This window comes from Heptranchias perlo, chromosome 30 (genome assembly GCF_035084215.1).
Source record: "Heptranchias perlo isolate sHepPer1 chromosome 30, sHepPer1.hap1, whole genome shotgun sequence".
Classification (NCBI taxonomy): domain Eukaryota; kingdom Metazoa; phylum Chordata; class Chondrichthyes; order Hexanchiformes; family Hexanchidae; genus Heptranchias; species Heptranchias perlo.
In genome coordinates this window covers 10113440-10131137 of record NC_090354.1, presented here as the reverse complement: position 1 = coordinate 10131137, position 17698 = coordinate 10113440, and the positions used below count along the sequence as shown (strand labels likewise).

Genomic DNA, 17698 nt, shown 5'->3' with positions numbered 1-17698 from the left:
AATATCAGGCGAGACATAGAACGAGTGGCTGGTGCAATACTGTCGGTTTTGCGTCCCTTCCCAAATCGAATTTCACCCTATTGGTGTCCAATTGCATTTAAACAAAAGAATATAAGACAAAGTGTGGATTTGCTGTGCTTTTTTATTATTATTATTTTAACAAAGATAGCTCCATAAATCTAGAGATGGAAACTCTTATTGGCCAAAGATTTGGATTCATAGTGTTTGGAAAGAAGCTGATACAACGTTCTGTAAGCATCCCAGAAGAGCTGTATACTTTCATGAAAGGACCCTTTTTAATGGTTAGAGTCTGTCCAACTGCAATACAACATTTCCTCCTGTCTGCCTTATTTGTATTGAACAAAGAATAAAAGCTGGGGAAAAAATAGAAAAGCGTTGGCAGGAATAGTGCAATGTATCTGGATAAGTGTAAAACAGAGAGTGACAAAATGATGGACTATAAAAACATAAATAAATCTTGAGTAAAAGGAAATAGCTAGAGTTAAGCCACTAAGGCAGTAATAAATTTTACAAATTGTGTGGATATAGAGTAAAGCCAGATATTGATTTAGCACGACGTACCCCATGGCAGCTTTTAAAAAGGAATCTTTGCTATACTTCTCTTTTCTATTCGTTACATTTCTCAGTTCTATCAGGCGACAAGAATACTGTTAGGTGTAGTGTCATTGGATGGTAAACATTACAAACTGATGAAAGTTGCTTAGGCTGTAACACAAATGGCTTTGCCGATATTAAACCAACAAAAGACAGCTGATCTCAGATTGTATGGTGTTAGGTAGGGAATTCCAGGACATTGACCCAGTGACAATGAAGGAATGGAACTATATGTCCAAATCAGGACGGTGTATGAATTGAAGGGGAATTTGGAGGTGATGGTATTGCTCTTATCTTTCTTGGTGGTAGAGGTCACAGAGGAGGGAATTGCCATCAAAGTAACCTAGATGAATTGCTGTAGTGCATCCTATTGATAGTACATAAGGCAACCACAGTGTGCTGGTGGTGCAGGGGGTGGATATTGAGTCCAGTGGCAGGGGCACTGATCAAGCAAACTGCTCTGTCCTGGATAATGTTGAGCTTCTTGAGTATTGTTGCGGATGCACCTATCCAGGCATGGTGTGTAGTGCGTCAGACTCATGACTTGAGCCTTGTACATGGTGTAGAGGCTTTGGAGGGGGTTCAGGAGGAGACCCTGTCGCAGAACGCCCAGCTTCCGCCCTGCTTTTGTAGCCTTAGTGTTAACATGGCTGGTCCAGTTCTACTTTTGGTCAATGGTGACCCTCAAGATATTGATGGAGGACTTAGTGATGATGGTGCCATTGAAGGTCCCGGGGAGACCTGTTTTTTTGTGGATAGGACGTAGCTGGACAATCTTCCACATTGTTGGCTAGATGTCAGCATCATAGCTGCACTGGAGGAGCTTGGCTAGGGGAGTGGATAAATCTGGTGAACAGGACTTCAGCACTACAGCCAGGATGTTATCGGGACCAATAGCTTTTGCTTTGTATCCTCTGACAGTTTAGTGCCAAATTGTGACGGGTTTTTTGCCGTAGACTTGCACCCAATAAGAACTCAGTTGGGTCTAGCTAACCACATTTTACATAGGATCCTTACAGCCATTAGAGAGAGGCAACTTTCATCTCATCAGCCTGGGCTGGATTTGAATCTAGGTCCTAGTGTTGAAGAAACAGTGTGTTAACCCACTGCATTACTCAATCTCTAATCATTACACTTTCAAACATCACCAACAAATAAAAAGAAGATAGATTATATCTATCAGAGACTTAACAAGGAATTAAATCTAATATGTAGGTTCAAAAAGCATTTGTGGCATCATTTGGACCCTGTCAGTTATTGCTTTGTAATTCTCTCCATCTGGCACATATGACCCTCTCTGTTCTTGTGTTCTGTCAATAAAACTAAATAGCTGATTCGGTGGGTAGTAAATGTAACCCCGCTATTCAAGAAAGGAGGGAGAGAGAAAACAGGGAACTATAGGCCAGTTAGTCTGACATCAGTAGTAGGGAAAATGCTAGAATCTATTATTAAGCACGTAGTAACAGGGCACTTAGAAAATCAAAATATGATTTGGCAGAGTCAACACGGATTTATGAAAGGGAAATCATGTTTGACAAATCTATGTTTTGAGGGTGTAACTAGCAGGGTCGAAAAGGGGGAACCAGTGGATGTAGTATATTTGGATTTTCAAAAGGCATTCAATAAGGTGCCAAAGAAGAGGTTGTTACACAAGATTAGTGCTCATGGGATTGGGGGTAATCTATTAGCATGCATTGAGGATTAGTTAATGGACAGAAAACAGAGAGTAGGAATAAACGGGTGATTTTCGGGTTGGCAGGTTGTTACTAGTGGGGTGCCGCAAGGTTCAGTGGTTGGGGCTAAGCTGTTTACAACATATATCAATGACTTAGATGAGGGGATCGTGTGTTATGTATCCCATTTTGCTGACAATACAAAGCTGGGTGGGAAAGTAAGCTGTGAGGAGGACACAAAGAGATATAGCCAGGTTAAGTGAGTGGGCGAGAAGGTGGCAGATGGAGTATAATGTGAGGAAATGTGAAATTATCCACTTTGGTAAGAAGAATAGAAAAGCAGAATATTTATATATGTATATATATATATATATATATATATACACATATTTATATATGTATATATATATATATATATATACACATATTTATATATATATATATATATACACACACATTTATATGTATATATATATATATATAATTTAATATATATTATATATATATAAAATATATATATTTAAAAGCAGAATATAAAAGTGAGAGACTAAGAAATGTTTGTAGTCAGAGGGATTTGGGTGTCCTTGTACAAAAATCACAGAAAGTTAACATGCAGTTACAGCAAGCAATCAGGAAGGCAAATGGTATATAAGCCTTTATTGTAAGGGGGTTGGAGTACAAGAGTAAGGAGGTCTTGTTGCAATTATATAGGGCTCTGGTGAGACCACATCTGGAGTACAGTTTTGGTCTCCTTACATAAGGAAGGATATACTTGCCTCAGAGGCGGTGCAACGAAGGTTCACTAGATTGATTCCTGGGATGATGGGATTGTCTTATGAGGAGAGATTGAGTCGAATGGGCCTATGTTCTCTGGAGTTTAGAAGAAAGACAGATGATCTCATTGAAACGCATAAAATTCTGACAGGGCTTGACAGGGTAGATGCTGAGAGGCTGTTTCCCCGGGCTGGAGAGTCTAGAACTAGAGGTCATCGTCTCAAGATAAGGGATTGGCCATTTAGGACTGAGATGAGGAAAAATTTCTTCACTCAGAGGGTTGTGAATATTTGCAGTCCTCTACCCCAGAGGGCTGTGGATGCTCAGTCGTTGAATATATTCAAGACTGAGATCGATAGATTTTTGGATGCTAAGGGAATCAAGGGATATGGGGATAGGGCAGGAATGTGAAGTTGGGGTCAAAGATCAACCGTGATCTTATTGAATGGCGGAGCAGGCTCGAGGAGCCATATGGCCTACTCCTGCTCCTATTTCTTATGTTCTTATGAATCCTAATATAAGAAAGCTCAGAATAAGGACAGATAATTTAGCCGTTTCCTTCCACAGACCATGTGCAATTTTCCCAAGGGAAGGTTCTGCAAAATGTATTCTTGCCCCCAAAGGTAATCAAGCTAAACTTCAAGATATTTAACCTCATACTCTGTATTATCCAGCCCTGACCAGTTACTGTCTATAGGTGACATTTGCATGGTCACAGCTGCACAAGAACCACCATGCTTTGGATTATTTTATCACCTCTGCTTACATTTATCCTTACAACTTCCCGTCCAGTTCCTAACCAAATATTTTTTTAGCCCTTTTTAAAGGATTTAATCTTTTTTTTTATTCGTTCACGGGATGTGGGCGTCGCTGGCGAGGCCAGCATTTATTGCCCATCCCTAATTGCCCTTGAGAAGGTGGTGGTGAGCCGCTGCAGTCCGTGTGGTGACGGTTCTCCCACAGTGCTGTTAGGAAGGGAGTTCCAGGATTTTTGACCCAGCGACAATGAAGGAACGGCGATATATTTCCAAGTCAGGATGGTGTGTGACTTGGAGGGGAACGTGCAGGTGGTGTTGTTCCCACGTGCCTGCTGCTCTTGTCCTTCTAGATGGTAGAGGTCGCGGGTTTGGGAGGTGCTGTCGAAGAAGCCTTGGCGAGCTGTATCGACTTTTGCTGTGAGTCTGTTCCACATAGTCACTACTCTACTGGGAGACTTGTTAACTTTATACTCATACTTCAGTTCTATACTCAAAATCCAAGCTATGCAGCTTGGTTATACTGTACCTACATTATCCATGCCTTTCATTATTTTTAAACCTGGATTATGTCTGCTCTCAATCATCTTTTCTCTTGTGAGAACAAGTTCAATCTGCGAACTTCTACATAACCCAGAGAAGCAAAAGCAGGGGCAGACAAGAGCCACAGCTCAATCCAAGTACAACATGATGATTATCATGCCAGGATGGTCACAGTGCTACTCATAGCTCATGCCAGAGCCATAATGGGGTAGATGTTCAAAAGCGCTTTTCATTTGCCTAGAAACAAACTTCTGACCAGGATATGTGCCAAATCTTCTTGAAAAACCTGAAGTCGTAAGTAGTCCATTTGATGTTATGTTTAGCCACTTAAAAAGATGTCAAACTCTGGAGGATCTGCATACAAATACATAGCCTGTTTTCCTAATAGCTTGGAAAACCACTGGTTTTAACCACATGGTGGCTTTCAGAACTGACAAGTGGGGGGAAATGAGATCACTGCTCCTCTAACTGCTTCTGTACTCCCCCCAGCCAGCTGTAAGCTGGTCCCTTTGAGATGAAACATGACAATCATACTTCTGGATGTTAGATATTTAATATTTTTATCGTGCATCAAAATACATGAGATCAGTTGCACATAATTGCAGAGAGGATTTATCTGCATGGAGTGATATATAACACCACACCTGGTATGAAATTGGACTTGCAATGTGCAACCAAATTGAAAATGAAATTTACATTTTGTTTGAGAGGTAATAATGAATTGCCCATTATTACAGCACATAAACATTCTAGTACATCCTGAATCTTTACTCAAATACTGCAGTGAAGAATATTGCCATAAAATATAATTTGAAGCTGCTTAAATATTTTAGTTTTCTCACCTGTGATGTACACGTTTCAACTCTCAACAGAATAATCTACAGCTATTTTCACAAAGCTAAAACGGATATGGAATAAACAGGCTTAAAACCAGAATTGTGTCGGAATACAAAGAATTACATAGAACTACATAGAATTTACAGCACAGAAACAGGTCATTCGGCCCAATTGGTCTATGCCAGTGTTTATGCTTCACATGAGCCTCTTCACATCCATCTTCATCTAACCCGATCAGCATTTTAGCTAGACTGCCATTTGAGTGGGGGTGCTCAAAAGAAGACCCCTCCCTCCCTCGGGGGAGGCAGAGGAGGAGGAAATTAACCAATGTTTCTGTTGCTGTGCTATCCAGTGACTCCCGCTGGAAGGAGAAGGATGTCACGGTGTTGAATAAAGACGCACTTGACTGTGGTGCCCCCCCCCCCCCCACCCAATGGTTGAATAGTCGGCCTATACTCACACTCGTGGCTCATCTGTGAAGGATGCTCGTTTGGGTGAGATTTTTGAGGGCTGTTAGCACCCAGCATGAATCAGTGCCAGTGCTAGCCAGCGTCTCCCGCCTCGGTCTTGGCAGGGATCCGTGTGTGGCTCTGACCTCTCAGGGGGCCGAAGTTATAAAGATCTGTGAACCCCGCCGTGTGAGACTGCTGTCACAAGGACTCGGACCCATATCATTCAGACAGTTCGTGGGGGACGCGGCCCTTGGTCTCTTAAATATGAACAGCTCACCGAGTCCACATTTACTCCGTTTCCTTCAGAGCTGAATTCTCCTAGTTCCCGGAAAGGTTGTCCCTCTGACACAGAATGAAGCCAGGGTCTCAGAGACCCATCTACTGGACTTTTGCTATCTGTGCGCAGCATTGGGGGAATCCAGTCTCCTCTCAGTTCCCAAACGATTCCTTATTATAAAATTACGCGGCCACTCGAGTATCAACTCACTTGACGTTTATTTCTGAGAAGATTCACAATTGATTTGAAACAGATCTATTAACTAAATAGCTATAATGACTGAAGGGAATAATCTCATTTCCCTCGTTAACAAAAAAATTTATTAATAGTTATTATCAAACCCAAACTAATTGTTTACTCGTTACTCAATAATCTGGTTGTTCAATTTTTCAAAAAAAGGCAAAGCCCTAGTTAGTTACAACATCCAGTGTAGTACTGAGCCTTACAGATCAGGGAGGTCCCACGTTCTACATCTTCCAATTGCACATAAGCAGGGTGGTGACAGATGTGGCCAAAACATCACAGGGTTTGTTTGCACCTGCATTTGTTGGCTCACAAACTCCTGTTCCCCATCTCAATTATGCAGCACGATCAGAATCTCCAACAAAGTCCCCAGCCTTTCCTCTTTCTAAGTGACCACATCAAAGCCAATAGAAACCGAAAAAAATAATATTGGCAAGGGGAAAAAGCCCAAATGTGCAAAAATGAATGTCTAACTCAGAAAAAAACAACTTAAGTATGGAACATAATGCATCCGAGGGAACCAAAAGCCCCCCCAAAAAAACAAAAGAAAACATTTCTTTTCAGTGCTTACCTTAAGAAGGCCTATAAGCTGGCCTCTCCAGTTTCAGCTCCAAAACACCCAGTTTTTATGAGTCACTCAAAGTCGGCCAGTAGGAAAATCAGAAGCCCACAAATCAGGCATGTGAAGTTGGGCACCTGATTTTCCAATCCCTGGTGGCTGCATACAAGGCCCAGGCAAATTCATCCTCACCAGTTTTCTTGGTGAATTGTGTACTATTCAATAATGTTCTGATTTGAACAGATAATGTGAAGAGTATCGCTGAAATCCACCCCTTGATGCCATCAGTACTACTACTACTACTACTACTACTACTACTACTACAACAACAACAACTTGCATTTATGTATCACCTTTAACCTAGTAAAATGTCCCAAGGCGCTTAAACAACAGTTTATTTAGAATTTGTGAGAGCAACATAACCAATAAAACTGAGATATTACATCCACGATTTCAAGCTTTTGAACTTTAGAATTTTAATATGGGGTCCATGACATATCAGTGTTGAAATTGCTCCTTGTAATTTAGGCTGGGAGGCTTGCTTTCAATGGAAGGTGCTGATTTTATGATTCTGCAGTGCAGTATTGAATTTGTGGCATTTTGAAGTCTGAATGACATTTACCTTCTGAAGAGCCAATCTTTTCCATTTAATTTACTTTTCTACATTAACAGTGTTCAGAATCACAATATAGAAGATGATATTGTATAATAAGAACAAGAGACTCAGATACCATGTTTTGGAGCTGCCTATAGGCAAGAGATGTAGCAGATTATTAATTTAAAGTGTCTTAAATTGAACCAGCTTGCATTAATCCGCTGAATACCTGATAATAATCCAATTCAAGTTTAAATGTACTTCCTTCCCTGTCAAAAAATATATGTACATGTAAAGGGATATATTGGCCTTGGAGGGAGTGCAGCGTAGGTTTACTAGAATGATACCCGGACTTCAAGGGTTAAGTTACGAGGAGAGATTACACAAATCGGGGTTGTATTCTCTAGAATTTAGAAGGTTATGGGGTGATCTGATCGAAGTTTATAAGATATTAAGGGGAACAGATACGGTGGATAGAGAGAAACTATTTCTGCTGGTTGGGGATTCTAGGAGTAGGGGACACAGTCTAAAAATTAGAGCCAGACCTTTCAGGAGCGAGATTAGAAAACATTTCTACACACAAAGGGTTGTAGAAGTTTGGAACTCTCTTCCGCAAACGGCAATTGATACTAGCTCAATTGCTAAATTTAAATCTGAGATAGATAGCTTTTTGGCAACCAAAGGTATTAAGGGATATGGGCCAAAGGCAGGTATATGGAGTTAGATCACAGATCAGCCATGATCTTATCAAATGGCGGAGCAGGCACGAGGGGCTGAATGGCCTACTCCTGTTCCTATGTTCCTATGATATACTCTCTCAACCTATTGTGTTCTTTGTTTGATTTGTAGAGGATTATTCTACAGCACCAACAGTTGAGAAAACAAAAGGTAATTCTACCTCATTGGTTCACGTATCAAAAGTGTTTGTGATGGAATCTGCCGGCACCAAGACATCTGCAACATTCTCCTGTTCAGAAGCCACTAATGGCAGGTCAGAAAACGGCATAGCGACCTCAGTTGTACACACCGCGGAGATCATTAGAAGTGAGGGCACTGACAGTGTTAGTTCAGTCCCTGAAAGTGAGAAAGAGGGAGAGAAAACGAAACAACAGCTCTACTGCACAGTTTGCAAAGTGACTGTGAACTCCATATCACAGCTCGAGGCACACAACAATGGTAAGTGTCCTTACTGCTTGACATCTGTGAAACAGAGCTGTTCACAACCATGTAGGAATTAATAAAAGTGGCCAACGTTTACTCGAGGGAAAAGGAGTAATTTTATTTACATGCATATTGTTTTAGTTCTGATTCCATTCCTGGTTCTAGTACAGCCACATTAAGTTATATGTCGGTAGCACTCTCGCCTCTGAGTTGTGGGTGCAAGTCCCACTCCAGAAACTTGAGCACCCCCAAAATCTAGCCTGACACTCCAGTGCAATACTGAGGGAATGCTGCACTGTCGGAAGTGCTGTCTTTCGGATGAGACGTTAAACCAAAGCCTCGTCTACCTTCTCAGGTGGGCGTAAAAGATCCCATGACACTATTTCAAAGAGGAGCAGAGGAGTTCTTCTCGGTGTCCTGGCCAATGTTTATCCAATTATGTGGTCATTATCACATTGCTGTATGTGGGACCTCGCTGTGCACAAATTGGCTGCTGCGTCTCCTACATTACAACAGTGACTACACTTCCAAAAAAAAAGTACTTAATTGGCTGTAAAGCACTTTGGGACGTCCTGAGGTTGTGAAAGGCACTATATAAATGCAAGTCTTTCTTTTACCTTTCTTATCAGAAAACGGTCAGTGGTAGGGGTTTGAATACCATCCATGGTCTTACACAACTGTTCTCATTGGGTTAGTGCCACCAGTCCTCACCTTGCTGATAGATGGGGCACTGCATGCCAACAGAGCATTCCATTTTGGAGGGATGAGGTGAATCTGAGAAGACCAGTTGCTCTCCATAGTAGCACATCTCTTGACTGATGATCACATAAAGTATCACAGCCATCACAGAGACATTTGTACCCAGATTATCCTGCTATTTGTCTCTGGGAGGGAGGGGCATCAGTGGAGGAAGACCCTAAAAGTGTGGTAGGGGGTGGATTTATGAATTTAAAGAAATTACCTAATCAAGAAAGCAAGATTTTTTAATTAAACTATAGTAATCTATAAAGTACATTAAAAATCGTGCCAATTTTAGCCTTACTTAAGCTTGTCCCAAAAGACTATATAAAAAAAATCAAAGGCTCACATGATGGAATAACCACTTGTAAAAGTTACTGCCATTTCCCATAGAACCTGCTTCTATTTCATACGTTCTTATGTTCTAACCAAACCGGAGAATGAGTCATCGCTTTGAAGAGAGAAGGGCTAAGGGTAAAAAAAAAGCAAAAATAAGATAAAGACAACTGGTAGAATGTGGATCCCCAGCCCAGAGGCTTGTGAATTTGAATCCCATCCTTGACCAACTTTCTAAATCGCCTGCTTTTATTGCACAAGCGTCACAATTTCTCTGTCTGGATGCCAGGTGGGACCTTTAAATACCACCTGAGCTATCCAAATCAGAGGGAGGGGCAAGAACTGGAGGTGTGAGGCAAGAACTGGAGGTGAGAGGCATGAAGATCAGAACCACAGAATGAATTAGTGTTCATTTGATATTTTAGTGGCAAAAGAAAGAATTTGTTGATTTGGCCCCTTCTGAGAAAAATATAGTCCTTGATCCCAAAGTCCTTTTAATTTGGAGTCAAGAGGTCTGCAGTAGCTTGTATTGGTCTTCTTTACACTGTTCCCTTTTCTTGCTGCATGAGGGTGTGCGACCGATACTGTGTTGGGAGGATAGGAACAATTGTGAGACATCAATCAGACTGTTAGTTCCATTCCCAGGAGTGAAAGGGCAGGTCACCCTTGTGAAAGTACTCTACTTGGAAATTAGAGAGTAAATGTCATTGGCTCCAAAGTGACTGGGTAGTTAAACTGTGGAGCTGTAGCTGGTAACTGGTCAGTTCCATTGAAGGAGATGTTTGATCCCAGCAGCTGTACAATCCAAAAGTATACATCGATTGTGTAGACTTGTTGGATTGGATGCCTGATTGGATATTTTGGTATGAGTTTAATAAACTCAACACTACAAAAAAAAAAAATTTCTCAAAAGACAGAAGTATTAGAAATTACAGTTGCTAATAGCTGCAGGCAAACACTTAACACGTTCATTGTTGTTCCTATTTTAACAGAGACATTAAATTAAGTATGATGTGGAGATGCCGGTGATGGACTGGGGTTGACAATTGTAAACAATTTTACAACACCAAGTTATAGTCCAGCAAATAAAATTGCTGGACTATAACTTGGTGTTGTAAAATTGTTTAAATTAAGTAGATTAACACCTCCATTAAAGTAGTGGGTGGAGGAATAGCATCTGTACCAAAGTTACAGAGGCTAATCAGGAGAGCACCCACCACCTTCTCAAGGGCAATTAGGGATGGGCAATAAATGCCGGCCTCACCAGCGACGCCCACATCCCATGAACGAATAAAAAAAACCACCACCCCCCCACCCCAAGAAAATTCCCGACAGTCCTGTTTTACCTTTTGTGCAAAACCTCCAACCATTAATAAATAAACAAAGGGATATTTCTAACTCTAAAAAATTAGAAACACAATGTTGCTTATTACAGATCACATCAGAGCAAGGCATTAATGTCGGCCACTTTTACCAGTACAATCTGAAGGAAATGTGAATTCTAATCTTGAACAATTTGCAGTTCTAATGCTATTACAATCCACACATTGTTATTGGAGTTTGAACAAGCTGACTGTGTGATGGTTTTCTTTGATCTTACACATTTATAAAATCTTTGTGACCAGTGTTGCTATAATTATTCCAAAATGGCAAAGTTAAGTCTGATGTGCTATTTGGTTGTTTTTTTTTAGGGTCCAAGCATAAGTCAGTGCTGCAGGGTCAGAACAGTCACAGCAGAAGAAGCAGACTGAGACTGTTCCCTCGGACTTTGTACAAAACCAAACGGATTGGTAATAAAGGGAGCATCGGCCTACAGAGCAAGGCTTTTCACTGTAATATCTGTGAAATATATGTCAACTCTGAAACACAACTCAAACAGGTGAGTGAATGCTAAGAATACTTCTACTGGGATTTATGAAGCTGAGGTCTAGAATTTTACTTTGTGCATTCGTCCAGAGAATGTCATTAATTGAAGAGTGATTTTCATGGATCAGTGGTTGACTGGGTAAATGCAGCTTCTAAAGCAGCCTGTGCAATGAAGTTCTTATAATCTATGGTCACATGAAAGCAGATGGAACCTGATTTACTTAATTCCAAGCAAACAGCTTTTGTGCAGCGAATACTCCTCTGTCCATTTGTAATCTATTCCACCCCTACACCCCAGCACGCACTCTCTGATCTTCTGACTCTCTGCGCCCCCCCCCCCCAACTCCACGAGCGATAGCAGAATTTTCAGCCACCAACCCCCTGAAGTCTGGAATTCTCTTCTAAAGCCCTCCGCCTTGCTACTTCTTGCTCCGTGAAAGCCTATTCAAAAACTACCTTTAGGACCTTGCCTTTGGTCACCTCACCCCATTTCTCTCCCTCTTCTAGCTCAGGTTCTCCAGCTGCCCTGTAAAGCACCTTGGGATGTTTCATTCCAGGAAAGGTGCTACAAAATTGCAAGCTGTTGTTAATAATTTTTAAAATTAGGCCACGGCATGCACTCATTTAACTAAAGATGACAACCACTACAACTCTCTGACCCCAATCCTTCCCCCTGACGACTAACTCCAGCAACACTGCCTCCATGACCTAAGCACAGCCCCACCACCACCCTGTTATATCTTCCAGGGCCAAGATGTCTTTGCAAGTTGTATAAGGCCCTAAATGCACACAATTTCAATAATTCAACTCACTATATGTGCTTGCAAACCATTGCACAAATACACCATGTGACTCATCAGTGCGTACCAGAAAAACACAAAACATACAGAGGTTAACATGCAAGCTAGTTTAACTGGACAACTACATCCTTCAATTATTTTTCTGTCTTTTACCAACACTGGAAAGGCCATTCAATAGCAAGGAATAAACACATCTGATTAAATAAAATATTCAGAAACGCTATGAAGCTGTACATTTTTAGAAATATGTTAATTATCAGGTTGTAATTTGTATACGCATTAGCTGTGTTTAATAAATTGGACTGAAATATCAGCTTGAGGACCTTTTTGCACAGTGTGCAGGGCTCAAACTTTGGACTAAAAGAGGTATCTTTTAAGCCCTTTTTTGTACCGTTCTTTCATTCCCTCCACCCCTGATGCTCCTTTCATAAATGAAACTATCAACCTTCAGCCAAGGAGCGCATAAGCCGCGTTGCTGAGTGTTCAGCTCTGAATTCAGTGCTGCTCAAAGATCAGCCAGGGAGAGGAACGTATCTCCCTATCGGTAGATGTGGGTGAGGAGTATTTCCTTCAGTTTCCCCAGCTAGCTGGGAGCCAGTGAAATTCATCACCGTTCTGATTGCCAATTTGGAGTGTCAACTTTTACTGAGACATAAAACCTGCAATATAAAGCAAAACCTTCACTGATAAATTACCACGGCAGTTCCTTGTTAAATTATACACCTGGACTTTCTTTACTTTTATTGTTTGCTCGCAAAACTTTCAGAGCTTTCAGTATTCCACATGATGCACAAAAAGTTAAATTATGCTGACAAAGATTCAATGCTTCCTGCACTGTGATAAGCATCCAGGGGGCTCTGGCATTGTTTTCCAGTTGCATTTCCTCTACTGAAGTATATCCAAAGTACGTGGAAGAAAAATCAATGTGTAATAATTTTTGGATGGCAAGCCAATATCCACAATTTGTTCAATCTGCTTCAATATTCCACATTAATATTTCAACAATTACTGACAGAATGGGAACTGATGGTCTTGTTTGCATCGTATTGATTTTTTTTCTATTCATTCTCGGGATGGGGGCGTCGCTAGCAAGGCCAGCATTTATTGCCTATCCCTAGTTGCCTTTGAGAAGGTGGTGGTGAGCGTTCTTCTTAAACCGCTGTAGTCCATGTGGCGAAGGTGCTCCCACAGTGCTGTTAGGTAGGGAGTTCCAGGATTTTGACCCAGCGACCATGAAGGAACCGTGATATATGTTGAAGTGTTCCATGGTGGACATCATGCTAGTACTTTCAATATAAATAGGAAATACTTCCACAGGTATTAAAAGTAGCCTAGTGAAGTTTATTGGATTGATATATTTGCTATTCCCACTACCATCAGGAGAATATGTAGATGATCAGAGAAAATCAACACAAATGTAACAGAGATCCAGTTGAAGGTTGCAGGTCTGATTCTGGCACTAGAAATCCACAGGCAGTACTTCTGATGTAAGCAACTGCCATACAAAGAGGCAAGCTCCACTGATCGGCTGTCCCAGATACATTGTATGTTGTCTACACTGGAAGGAAATGTGCATGACTCAGCTCCGCAGCAACTTAAATGGACCCAAGAGAAGCTGGGATTTCGAAGAGCTTTACAGCAGGATTTTTGAAAAAGAGCAGTTAAATGTCCTACAGCCTTTTTCAGCTCCACAAAGTCAGACAGAGCAAGCACTGTAAGTGCTGAGAGACCTTCCTGATGAACTAGATCAAAATTGGAACGAGTCACAGTGAGTGAAACAGAAATAAACATAAGTTTGACCAGCGTAAAATAACTCTGTGGTAACTAAGGTTCTATGACAGCGATCTTGTGAGGAGCAAGATGGAAAGGTGGAAGGAAGCAGCTAAAGACTGTAAAAGGATTCAGAGAATCTACTGTTGCGTTCTAAATTGAAGATACTGATCAGGCACGGCAAGATCATAGATGATAACTTGGCTTTTCATTGTTCTGTAGTTTCATTCAGAAGTTGTAACAAATGTGAGGTTGCGTATGGCAGCTAATAAGCAATTGTTTGAATTGTGGCTTGTCCCATGCAACAAATATATTACTGTTGATGTGAAGTCTGATCGATGAAGTCACTATGAGGTTCGCCCTTTTGCAACAGATCTGTTCAACAGATTTAACAGGTTATGGCAAAACGCAAATGTTATGTAAAAGTTGCATGAAGACAAAGGGCTAGCAATAAACACAGCATTGTGTTTTCACTAAAATGACTGAACAAAGTTTTTCTTTCTTTCAAGTACTCTCTTTATTTTTAAGTCTGTTTGATTTCCAATACAGCATATGACCAGTAGAAGACATAAGGAGAGGCTTACAGGAAAGCCATCCAAGCCCAAATTCAGTCCTTATACCAAGCTTCAACAGACTGCGGTGCTGGCGGTGAGTACTCGAGACAGAGTTTGTTTATTGACATCTTTGGAGGATTTGGTAGTGACTGTAAGGTTTATAAACATGTTGACTAATGATTCCACAAAGACTCCGAATCATTCTTAGCATATTACTCCATGTTGGCTGGCCTTCTCCAAAGACTGAACACCGTCACTTACACTGAACAACCCAGTCCATGGGAGCTTGTAATATCACAACATTGCAACAAACAAAAACATTATGATATTTATACTCTTTTTGCAAGAATACACAATCATCCTGATAGATCAACAGAAAAGGATTTAAGTAGAACTCTACTACTTGAAATGAATTAAGCAACACTTAATACAATTGTTACTTGGTGTTTTCTGTTCTTTAAAGTACCATTTCTCTCTCAACACTTTTTAAAGTAATTTTGTAAAGGGGTTTTTAGCTCCTGTGATCCAGAAGCTGTATTTTTACTGATAACCTGCCCTTGCAAACTTCCAATGATCCCAACTGCAGCAAACTGCTTTACTACACTGCCACCATCACTTCAGATTGGTGGAATATTAAACTCAGACCAGAGATTTTACAAACCAAAACAACTTTAAAAAAAAACTACATATGTATGAAAAAAGAAGCATAAATGAATTTGGTAATATTGAAAAAATACAATAATCCAACATAATTGTAATGAGCAATGTCCATAATGAGTTAATTGCCTGATTCCGAACGCAACGTCCGCAGAAGGTCTGAGAAAATCCTTTTTAAAATAAAAATCCCTAGATGGGCAAATAGTGCTTGACTTCATCCTCTTGTACCCATGTACCCATGTGATCTCCGTGCTGAAGGGATCTTTACTCATGAGGTACATAGCACTACTTTTACATTAATGAGTTTCTCCCCCTTACACAATCTCAGAGTTTAGAATGAACTTAAAGAGCTGCAGCACAAGTCTGTGTTTCACCCATGAAAATTTCTTTGATATCAGGATTTACAAACAAAATTAATAAAGTCGCATTTCAAAGGTACAGTGGAAGGCCACTTGATGTAGAACAATGATGACTATCCTTTCAAAAGGTACACTCAAAAGAAGTTAAATGCAATGTACCATTGAAAAATCATTTTTTTGTTTTTTGGAATTTTGAATTGCATGGCAACAGCTATAACGTATGAGGAAAAATACAAATAAAGGAAAAAAAGTCAGCTTCACCTATAGAACAAAGAGATCTAGGAGTACAGATTCATAGCTCCTTGAAAGTGGAGTCACAGGTGGATAGGGTGGTGAAGAAGGCATTCGGCATGCTTGGTTTCATTGGTCAGAACATTGAATGCAGGAGTTGGGATGTCTTGTTGAAGTTGTACAGGGCATTGGTGAGGCCACACTTGGAGTACTGTGTACAGTTCTGGTCACCCTATTATAGAAAGGATATTATTAAACTAGAAAGAGTGCAGAAAAGATTTACTAGGATGCTACCGGGACTTGATGGTTTGACTTACAGGGAGAGGTTAGACAGACTGGGACTTTTTTCCCTGGAGAGTAGGAGGTTAAGGGGTGATCTTATAGAAGTCTATAAAATAATGAGGGGCATAGATAAGGTCGATAGTCAAAATCTTTTCCCAAAGGTAGGGGAGTCTATAACGAGGGGGCATAGATTTAAGGTGAGAGGGGAGAGATACAAAAGGGTCCAGAGAGGCAATTTTTTCACTCAAAGGGTGGTGAGTGTCTGGAACGAGCTGCCAGAGGCAGTAGTAGAGGCGGGTACAATTTTGTCTTTTAAAAAGCATTTGGACAGTTACATGGGTAAGATGGGTATAGAGGGATATGGGCCAAGTGCAGGCAATTGGGACTAGCTTAGTGGTATAAACTGGGCGACATGGACATGTTGGGCCGAAGGGCCTGTTTCCATGTTGTAACTTCTATGATTCTATGAATATTGTGACAGTAACAAACTCGACTCAGGATGATGCCAGTAATGAGACACCAAGGCCTTTGAGGGAAGACTTGAGATATTGAGACAATTTCCACAAGAGCAGAGAAGGCTTAGAGGAGATTTACTGGAGGGTTTTAAAATTATGATGGTTTTTGTTTGAATGAATAGGGAAAAGGTATTTCCTCTGGTTGGTGAGTTAGTGACAAGGGGTTATCAATTTAAAATTGTCACTAAGAATGTGAGTAGAGAGGTTAGGAGAAATTTCTTTATAGAGAGTTGTTGGAGCATGAAATACTTTGCCACAGGGAGTAGTTGGGGCATCTTCTGAAGGAAAAGTGATTTAATATTTTAAGCAGAGAATGATACAGAGCTATAGGAAGAGAGCTGAACAATGTTTTGGATTGCTCTAGCAAAGAGCCAGTAACGATATGATGGGCTGAAGGGCGTCCTGTGCTCTAAACTTTTGTGGTTCTAAATATAATTCATAACAGTGGAATACCTGAAGTAAGATTAAGTCAATAAACAGCAACATCAAAAGATTTTATTAATTATGACCAGAGGTAATATGTTGAGAGTCTTGACAAGGACTAAGCTGAGGAGAAACATAAGAGGTCTATTTAGGTCCCGTATTGGCAGGAGTGGTTGGGACAACCTAATCATTTTTATGTATTTTTTTTCTTCAGACAAAGATGGCTTTTCAGAAGCATCTCACAAAACCATTGGCAACTGGTTTCTTACCAAATCCTCTAACAGCAGCTGCTGTCTGTGCTATGCCAAACCTCGCCCTACGGCCGACCACACTCTTCCAGACACCATTTCTTGGACCAGCCTTCTTCAGAGCCACTCCAGGTCCTCTGAGGGCGACACCTACATCATTTCTTTTTGCACCGTATTGACTTCAGGGTTCAAATCGTTACAGACATTTTGGAAAATAAAAGGGAACTATGCAGTCATAAATGTGAACATTATAAGTTATGCATGGCAGAACTCTGCCTCTTGCTTAAACATCTATTATCAGCAGTTTTATACTGCAAATATATTTAGATGAACTTCATATTAAGAAAATATGGTTTCAGTTACAAAGACTATTACAGAACTGATGTAGATGTGCACAGATTTCTGGTAGAACCATGGGTTACCAGTCTTTTTTGC

General features: G+C 40.6%; 1 protein-coding gene across 1 annotated transcript in view; it reads left to right on the top strand.

The window, feature by feature from the left end:
* Positions 1-17483, top strand: part of LOC137300113 (zinc finger protein 385D-like) — a 164008-nt gene extending 146525 nt beyond the window's left edge. Inside the window, exons 5-8 of the mRNA XM_067969203.1 lie at positions 8173-8499; positions 11250-11437; positions 14544-14642; positions 17230-17483. Of these exons, the coding sequence (XP_067825304.1) occupies positions 8173-8499; positions 11250-11437; positions 14544-14642; positions 17230-17442 (827 nt within the window). The 3' untranslated portion in view covers positions 17443-17483. The remainder of the gene's footprint in view (positions 1-8172; positions 8500-11249; positions 11438-14543; positions 14643-17229) is intronic.
* The last annotated feature ends 215 nt before the right edge of the window (positions 17484-17698 follow it).